The sequence below is a fragment of the Myotis lucifugus genome, unplaced genomic scaffold, assembly GCF_000147115.1.
Source record: "Myotis lucifugus unplaced genomic scaffold, Myoluc2.0 scaffold_393, whole genome shotgun sequence".
Classification (NCBI taxonomy): Eukaryota; Metazoa; Chordata; class Mammalia; order Chiroptera; family Vespertilionidae; genus Myotis; species Myotis lucifugus.
Window position 1 is genome coordinate 693,017 of NW_005871441.1, and position 9,949 is coordinate 702,965.

Below are 9,949 nucleotides of genomic sequence, written 5' to 3' on the forward strand. Positions count from 1 at the left end.
ACTCTTCTGAGACATCTGTTCTGAGGCCAGAGGCACAGTGCAGTGCGGTTCTCAAGGATGCTGAGGTAGGGCTCCTGGGGCTGGCACTCTAAGTTGTGGGAGGGGGCTTTATGGTTGACCTTTCTCTTCAAGCTCAAAACGCAGGGATCTTCCTCCAAGCTTGCTGGCTTTGCACAAGCACACTTTCCCAGGGGAGGCCCCCCACTGGTCCCTGAGAGAGGCAGCATCCTTTGGGACAAAGGGATTTCTTTAGTTCCAGATAGCTCCTCCAGTGCCCCAATAGGACACCCACGGGATGTGTCCACCTCCCTACTCACAGGCTCTCCTCTGCTCTCTTGGGAAAAGTCCAGGAGAGCCACATACTCTCCCTCTAAGTTCTGGCTGGCCACATCGTCCATCCTGAAGGCCACCTCCCCAGGCCTGGCTTGCTCCACCTTGATAAGTCCAGGGTACTTAATCTCATATGTCTTGTCTTTACCCTTGGCCAAGCTCTGGCCAAGCAGCACCTGGCTGCCTGGAGACCTGGCCTGGTGCAGCTCTTGGGGGCCACTCAAATCCAGTGCCTCTAATTGAAGGGAACCCCAGGCTGGGGAGAGAACAGTCACTGCTTGGGGTTTGTCATCCACAAACTCTGGGCTGGTTATCTTGGTCCAGGGCACAGGAACAATCCCCTCTTCTGAAGCTACCAGACAGTTGTGTAGGGGACTTCCCTCAAAGTCATTGTTGAAGGCCTCCAGCCACTCCTGGGTGAACAGTGTCGGGTAGGATGACACGGGAACAGGCTTCGTGTCCACTGTGCGGAGGTCTAACGAGAGGCACTTGATCATGATGCAGACAGACTGCTCCTCCTGAGGCTCAACTTGAAGGTAGAAGTCACTCTGGCGCAATAAGAGGGGATTGAGGGGGGCCAGGTGGACCACAACCTTGTCCTGCAGGCACAGCGGCCAGCCCTGATGCAGGAAGAGGCAGTGTGTATAGGGGGCCTGCAGAGAGAAGGGGATGATGTCAGAGAACCTGACCCTGAAAACCCCACCTGTGGATCTGCTCCCTTTCCTCTCCAAGAAGGAATCTTGAACAGGTTGGGGGCTAAGGTGAGGCCAGAGAGGTGCCGAGGATGTAGCATCTAAGGAAGCCCCGCTGTCAGGGTCCCACAATTCGCACAGCCCTGAGAGTGAGTGCCTCTGACATGTACCTTCGATGCCTCTTGTCTCACCCTGGTCTTGGCCCTGACCTTAAAAATACTTGCTAACCTACTGGTCCAAGAGAGAAAAGCTTGAGTTCTAGGTACTAGTTAGCAAGTCCATTACCCATGAGGATTGCCCTATTGACTCATGCTCCCTTCTCCTCCCCATCTATCAAGCCTGAGCCCTCCCCGATAATCTTATATAATCTGGCTGCTGTGATTGGTCCAGGGATGGACATAGGACCCAAGCCTGGCCAATCAGGATCCTTCCTTGCAATTTTTCTATCTGCAGCTGATGGGAAAGAATTCATCTTCCCCTCCAGGAGATGGTTTGAACCCAGAGCGGTCCTGGGCTCCAGCCTTGCGGGAACACTTAGCCTCTAAGAATGACGCTGGCAAGCAAGGAGAAGCAGAGACGGAGACAGAAGGTCCTTAAGGAAATTGATTGGTGGATAAATTTGGGTCAGAGGCCAGAGCACCCTGTCCCTATCTGAGGAAGGACCCATCATTTGCAGTCAGTGAGTCCTGCCTAACACACTTTTCTTTCCATTTTGCCTCAGGAGCTGCCTCCCTGAGATCTGGGTTTGAAGGGATCTGGGAAGAAAGGCCTCAAGGGCTTCAGAGAAGGTCTGGAACATTCTCTGCTATTTCTATTGAAGCTGTTCTACTTCAGCCAAGGCAGCTTGGCAATGCCTACAATGCCAACCCCAAGGCAGGCTCCTGGGGGCCGGGGAACCCAGACGACCCTTTATCCACGCCTTCCTCCCTGCTAGTGAAAGTGCAAACACAACGGGCTCCTGGATGTCAGAGAGTAAAGGGCCAGTGGCCCTCCTGCTCCATTTGGAGGGCATCCTTTGGGACTTACACAGGCTGCTTCTCGGACTTGCTCACATAGGCGCTTGGCAGGGATCAGGAAATCCAGGAGGAAGCTCAGCCCGTCCCCCCGGAAGTCAGCGTCCAGGAGGTGGAACACCTGCCCCAGGACAGTGGGCGCTGTGGCCTCAAAAGGAGGGTAGAGGCCTGCCAGGGCGTTCTGGATGGCTGCGTCCAGGGATGGAGCGTCCTGGGGGGACAGGAGAGGAGGATAAAAGGGATAGTAGCAGTAATTACAAGGGTAGAAGCCACTTCCCATGACCTTCCAGGCCCCATATGACTAAGGCCCCTGTGACTCTCTGACCTCCTCTCCTGCTCCTTCCCCTCACTCGCCTCCTCCAGCCACACTGGCTTCCTTCCTGTTCCTCCACTGGCGACCACCCCACCTCAGAGCCTTTGTACCGGCCGTTCCCTCTGCCTAGAATACTCTTCCTCAAGACATCCTCATTGCCTCACTTCCTGCACGTCTTTGCTCAAACGTCATTCTCTAGTCCAAGGTGGAATGGAGGAATGAAAGGAGGCATCCAGGTCAGGGTCAGAGGGAAAGGGGAGGTCAGCATCCCCCAATCCCACCACCTGGATGACCTGCAGACCTGCATTTTGAAGCTGAGCTACCAGTGAATCTGAGCCTAGATCAGACAATCCCAGTCAGTATGCAAGTGCCTGAGTGATAATAAGTGGCTGTTTTTTACTACTGAGTTTTGGGGTGGATTGTTACACAGCAATAACTAATTGATCCAAGTCTATATAATTAACATATGAGTCCCAGATTCGTATATCCAGCTGCTTTCTGGACACCTCCCCTAGAGGTCTATCAGACACAGACCATCAACATATTAAACTCAACTCAGTACCTTCCTTAACCTACTCCTCCCCCCTCACTCCCCACTGTGTCCCCACATCAGCAATGAGCCCACCATCCAATCAGCTGCTAGGCCAAGAAATCTGCTTATCATGCTGCCCCCTCCTCCTGCCTCCCCTGCCCACAAACAGCCCTCGGCCATGACCTGTACAGTCTTCTTGCCTCCAACAGCTCACCAACACACCCGCTCTGCTCTGTTCTGCTCCCCTGACCCCGCCCTGATCCAGATCCCCATCACCTGTTCCATTGAATCACCTCCTCATTGGCTTCCAACCTCTAGTCAGCCTCACTTCCAGCCACTCTACCAGGACCCCCGACTTTCTCAAATGCAAGCCTGACCTCCTCAGTCTCCTGTTCAAAACCTTAAAGGTTCCCCATTGCCTTCAGAAACCATCAGCCTCCAGGCATCCAGACCCTCCGTGATCTTGCCAGTGTGCGCCTCTCTGGTCTCCCCTCCAGCCTCACTGCCCCTCTCATGCTTCAGCCACGATGGCACATGCGTTCCCTCGCTCACCTCCAGGCCTTTGCACATGCTGCTCCTTCCCCCAGGATGCCTTCCACTTCCGTTCCCTCTTCATCTGGCTAACTCCTCATCCTTCAAGATTCAAGTCCACCGTCATCTCTTCCAGGAGATTCTCTCTGACCCCTTCCCTGCCCCCCGCCCCCGCCCCCATTCCCCCTGGGTCAGGTGTCCCCTTTTCTGGGCTTCTAAGGTGCCCCTGTCATAGCAATTCCCACACTGATTGTTGACTCTCTCAATGGACTCCAGGCTCCCTGAGAACAGGAATGGTAAGCAGAATAAGGGTCCCCTAAGATGCCCATAGCCTAGTCTCTGGAACCTGTGAACATGTTACCTTACAAGGCAGAGGAATGAATGCTGCAGATGAAATAAAGGTTGGTGATCAGCTGATCTAAAATAAAAAGATTATCCGGGATTATCCAGGTGAGCTCAATCCAATCACAAGGGTCCTCAAAAGTGCAGGAAGGCACAGAAGAGGCAGGAGCCAGAGGGAAATGTGACTATGGAAGAAGGATCAGAGAGATGCGACGCTGCTGGCTTTGAAAATGGAGAAAGAGCCAAGGAATGTGGACGGCTCTTAGGGGCTGGAAAACACAGCAGGTTCTCTCAAGAGGCTCCAGAAAAGAATGCAGCCTGCCAACGCCTGATGTGAGCCCAGGGAGACCCCCGTTGGACTTCTGCTCTATAGAACTGCAAGACAATTGACTCGCGTTGCTTTAAGTTACTGCGTTTGTGATCATTTGCTTCAGCAGCAATAGAAACTGACACAGCAGGCACTGGCTCCTATTGCTCTAGGGCAGCGGTTCTCAAGCTGTGGGTCACGACCCCTTTGGCGGTCAAACGACCCTTTCCCAGGGGTCGCCTAAGACCATCCTGCATATCAGATATTTACATTATGATTCATGAAGTAGCAACGAAAATAATTTTATGGTTGGGTCACAACATGAGGAACTGTATTTAAAGGGCCAGAAGGTTGAGAACCACTGCTCTAGGGTCTTCAGTCCCTGGCACAAAATAGGTGCTCAGCAAATGTTGTGGAAAATGGAACAAAATGTACCCCGCTCAACCACAGTTTTTCCATCTGTAACATAGGCAAGTTGGACAAGGCCAGAGGTGTCCATCCAGATACAATAACAGAATCCATGGATATGATTTTCAACCTTTGAGAAGCATATGGAGGCCATTCTGGGCACCCCAGCTCCGAGACCATCTATCGAGGAATGTATAGGAAGAGGAGAATAAATAAGAATCACCATGTATATAGTAGGGGTCCCTGGAGACAGGGAAATAACACTGGGCCTTAGAGGAGGAGGAAGATGGCATTTCTCGAGCCCAGCAAGATGCCAGGAGGCTGTAAACAGGGAACACTAGCCCAGGGCATTTAGACAGATGTCAGTGTCACCGCTGTGTCTTCAGTGCCCACACAGTGCTGGGCACCAGACAGCCCTTCACAGCTTGTAGAATGAATGAGTGGATGCCTACAGCCCCCGCTCTGCAGGAAAGAGGCACCTGGCACTGTCCTGGTAGTAAGCTCAGGGACCTGATGCCGAAAGTGCACGTGCCCACGAGGGGGTGTTTTCACACTGAGGGGGAGGAGGGTCTTTAATTTGGCAGACTGGTTGGCTCATCTGACCTGGTGTCCCTTTAGGAACACCACTCTGTATCATTGTAGAAAAAGAGGCAGATATACCAGCATTTGCTGACTATAGGCCAACTGGAGTAACTGATTTAAAGCCGTAAGCACCACCACCTACCCCTCCCCCGGCGACCCCTGTTCCTCCAACTCCCCAACCTGTAGCCTCTACACCGTCAGCCCCCCGCCCGGCTACTCCTGCTGGACCAAAGGGAAGGTTGTTTGTTAGCCCTCTTGCAAAGAAATTGGCAACAGAGAAGGGGATTGACCTTACACAGTAAAAGGGGATTGACCTTACACTCTTCCAATGCTCCCCCAAGCAAGGCTAAGCTCCAACAGTTATTCACCCCCAGTCCCTGCACTGCTAATGATCACGGTGGGAACGGGAATAGGGAGTTAGAGGACCACGTCTAACATCCATGAGCACAGACACACTAAGTCGATCAAGCAGCAGGTCCCCCACCACAGGCCCTCCCCACACCACCCGCCTTCCCTGGGGCATTGGCCCCCGGGTTCCACATCACTGTGCCACCCAGGGCAGCTGCCTTCCTTCTCTGGGCCTCTTTCCTCGTGTGCACATGGAGTTGGCCTAAGTGGGTTTCATTTTGTTTTTGGAACTTTAGTCATTCACGGTCACCTTCATGAATGTTAGCATATGCTAGCCATTTTTACTATTAGCACTTACTGTTTTTTTCCAAACCCACTCACTTTTTAAAGACTTGCATAATTGTATTTTAAATGGAGACTCTGTGTCACCATACTGGTTATGAGAATGCAGCCAGATTGCCCACGTTCAAGTTCTGGCTCTGCCACTTACTGGTCATGTGACCTGGCAAGTTTTGTTTGTGTGTTTTTTTTAACTCTTCTCTGCCTCAATTTCCTCATGGGTAAAATTGTACCTGCCTAAAAGAGTTGAAGGAGATTCAATGATAAAATAAACATATTCTCTGCATGGGATGGCCACCTAGTAAGCGCTCATTAAGCAACAGCCATCACTGCTACTTTTGTGTTCATATTACAGTTATTATTTTGTCATCACTTTAAATGGAAAAATCTGTATCAACTGGCATAAATACAATGAAACTCCAAAAATAAACCAGCAATGCATTGGGTGGTTTTTATATTTATTTTATTTATATAAATATGTTTATATTTATTATTATAATAGCTATAGTATATATCTTATATAAATATATTTATATAAATATTATAACAACTAAATAATAAATAGTTCTTATGTAAAATTATTTTACTGCTCTACTTCTATAAATTATTTAAAAATTTTAAATCCTCACCTGAGGATATGTTTTTGTTGTTGTTTTATTGATGTTAGAGAGAAAGGGAGAGAAACATTGATGTGAAAGAGAAACATTGATCGGTTGCCTCCTGCACACAACCCAATTGACAATTGAACCCACAACCTGGGCATGTGCCCTGACCTGGAAATGGGACAACACTCCAATCAACTGAACCACAGGGCTAGAAAATATTTTTTTAAAGAAAAAAAAATAATGAAAACAAATACTGCCATGAAATTCTAGAGACAGCTGGTCACTTCCTAAAGGCTCAATAATTTTCTCTCTTCCAAAAAAAGGTTGTCCTGCATTAGGAAGGTGGTAAAAGACAGGCAGCATTCTCTCTGGGTCCTCAGGAGATCAGAGAATTCAGAAGGGACCGACTCTCAACACACCACTCCATGTCATTTAGTTCCAGTCTGTGTCCCAGCTGTGGTCTGCATCCCAACCTCTGGAAGCAATGAGCTAAACCATCTCTTCCTTGATGTGCCTCAGTTTCCAAATCTGTAAGTAGGGATTCTAGTTCTTATCCTGTCTCGCTCAGAGGTTGACCTGGAGATACAAGATAACAGATGTAGGGGATCTTGGGAAAAGTAAAAGGTGATGCTGCTGCTGCTATTGTTATTAGTTACTTATTTTTACTCATCCTGTCAGAGGAAGCTCAAGTCCTGGCCTCTGTGTAAAGACATCTTCCCCCTCCTGGTCCCTTCCACTTACCGTCACCCCAAGAATAACAACAGTGTCCAGACGTCTACTATGCACCAGGGCCTCTATTCATACTCACTTGCTTAGGCACACGGAGATCTTAGGGGCTAAGCAGAAACATCCCATTTTTCAGATCAAGAAACTGAGGCTGATTTTGCCCAAGTTCCCACAGAGAAGACAGAGCCAGAATCCAACCCAAGTCCAGATCAACCAAGTGTGCCCTCCTCTCAGGTCCTTATGCTGGTCAGTTTGGGGCCACCAGCAGCCGCCAGCCTCGGGGGTGGCCTTCCCAACGGCCCCTCCTGCGCTGTTTCGCGTGGCCCTGGAAAAGCTGTTTGCTTCTCACAGACCAAGGCTCGCAGCCTGGGACGCCCTTGGCTTTCACAAGTTGGCTCAGCTGCCTGCACACACGGTAACCATTTAAGGGGCAGCCAGTAACGAGGAAGAATGTTCCAAGTTAACAGGACTCCGAGCTCTTGGCCAGAGCGTTACCTGCCACAGCCTGAACCCCAGGGGCTCATAAGCTGTCCATGTATTGGGGGAAGCACTCTGTGAAGGGGACCAGGCGGCTGCAGGAAGGAAAGCTGGCGACTCTCCATCCACAATCGACCTGGCAGCCCAGCCTGGGACCACAGGAACCCAAACATCGCCGGCCAGACGTGGGCCCCTCAAAATGATTTCCATGAAACTTAATCGACCCGTTTCCATTCCTTCTCCGTGAGCGCAGCCCGGCTGGGCCTTTAACTGTTCCTCGGCAGGAGCCCAGGCAGGAGACAGCGTGACGCTGGAAGGGAAGAGGGGAGACAGGCCAGAGCGGTGTGCAGCCTCAGCCCCGCCCTGCAGCCCAGGCCAGGGAAGGAGCCCCCAAGGGGACAGGCCGAACCAGCCCACAGGGCTGGCGCCTAACAATGCTCACGGGCCTTCTGGACTGACACGGGGACCTTGTATGGAGCCGATGGACCCCCAGCAGTTCCATCTGGGCAAGGGGAGAGAGAAGAGGAAGGTTTTTGTATACTTCTGTCTCAATGTCTTTGTAATGAGCCTCTATTATGATTGTAATCCTGAGTATTATCTGTATATAGTAAAATAAACACACATGAAGTGCACAGGGTAGTTACATACTCCTGTGACTACTGCCCACATCAATATACAGGACTTCCACCACCCCAAAAAGAGGCCCCCTCCCCGGCCTCCCCCACCCCAGGAGTAGCCACTCTTCTGACTATTGGAATGTTTTAAAAGAGAAATCCCCACAGTCTGCTCTCCACTGTGGAAAACCATGTGTGAGCCAAGAGACCATCAAAGGGTGTTAACGGTGGTTCCCCCTGAGGGCTGCGAAGGGGAGAGGCACCATTTTTATTCTCTTCATAGTTTCACTGGATTTTCCAAACATTCTGTAACCAGCTTGTAGGACTTTTATAATCGTTGGGGGAAAATACAAGTGCGATGGTGTGTGTTTTTAAGGCTGGTTCTCTTTTGAAATGGTCTCACCAGATGTTGTTAGTTGGGCCTTCTGAGATGTGGCTGAACTTTTCTTAAATGTCCAGGTTTATCGTTTGGTCCAACAGGCAAAATTTTAGTATCGCTTAGCATCGGCACCTCCTAGCTTGGGAAGGGAGAGGACTGAGAAAAGCTGAGGTGGGCAGTGTCTTAAGGCTGCCCTCAACGCCTGCTCCCCACCAGGGCTGAAATGCCTAGGGGAGGTGGGATTACATCCTTGGCTCACAGGGTGACCTGGGTATCAGTTTCCTGATGTGTAAAATGTAGGCATTAGTATCCCGGCTGGTATGGCTCCGTTAGTTGGGCTTTGTCCCATGCACGGAAAGGTTGCCGGTTCGATTCTGGGTCAGAGTACATGCCCGGGTTTCAGGCTTGATTCCCGGTAGGGAGCATGCAGGAGGCAGCGGATTGATGTTTTGCTCTCACATAGATGTTTCTCTCTCTCCCTCTCTCCCTTCCTCTCACTCTAAAAATCAACTGATGAAAAAAATCTTTTAATGGGGGCATTGGGTTTCTCTCTCCCCAAGGGCCCTTCCAGCAGGACCATTCTAGAATTCAGATATAATTAGGCCCAGGGAGAGCCTAAACCAGCAGCCACAAATGCAAATGCCTAAAGGGGCCTGACAGGTGACGTGGAAGCCAGCGTGAGCCAAATGTGAGAAGACAGGCCTTCTAGCACGTTGGCGAATGGCCCCGGCAGTCATCCTCGGTGTCTGGGAGGCAATAGGGAGTAGTGGGGCCTGAAGCACATGCCTCATCTCGTCAGCTTTAGCCGAGGGTTGCCTTAGCCAATGATCTATTGATATTTTAGTAAAACCTCCCTTTTTTTAAAGGTTGGCCAAAACAAACACATCTGTGAGCCAGATACACCCAGTAGGTGTCAGGCTGTGACCACCAGCCTCAACTACCTGGGCCACTCCTCTGAATCTCCAGGCTGGAGATTCTAAAGCCAGCATCCTGTTGCTCTGGCTGCCAGAAAGTTCTTGCTCACTTCCAACTAAAACTTCTGCCCGAAATCCTTATTTTTGTGTGGGTGGAGGTATGAGTGAGAATTGGCTTCTCATAAAAAAAAAAAAAAAAGCTTTCAGAAACTGGAAAAAACATTCCAGTTGCAGTAAACCGAGAAGCAAGTGGGTGTCAGATTACCCATGTTCAAGCCCAGCCCTGTCATGTCCCGTCGGTGTACCCTTGAGCAGGTCACTTCACCTCTCTGAGCCTTAGTTTTGTGTTTGCTCATGCCTTTCTCTCCTAGCCCTTTGCCCCTGCCCTAGGGGTCACCATCTCTCACCCACACTACATGGCAATAACAATTATAACTACAGTTTCTTCTTACTGAGCAAGCCTTCTATGCCAAGCCTATGCGAAGCACTTTCCGTAT

General features: G+C 50.4%; 1 protein-coding gene across 1 annotated transcript in view; it reads right to left on the reverse strand.

The window, feature by feature from the left end:
• KIAA1755 (KIAA1755 ortholog) overlaps nt 1-3,450 on the reverse strand; it is a 23,160-nt gene extending 19,710 nt beyond the window's left edge. Inside the window, 3 exon segments of the mRNA XM_023743472.1 lie at nt 479-983; nt 2,049-2,246; nt 3,433-3,450. Coding sequence (XP_023599240.1) covers nt 479-983; nt 2,049-2,246; nt 3,433-3,450 — 721 coding nt within the window.
• Between the last annotated feature and the right edge of the window lie 6,499 nt (nt 3,451-9,949).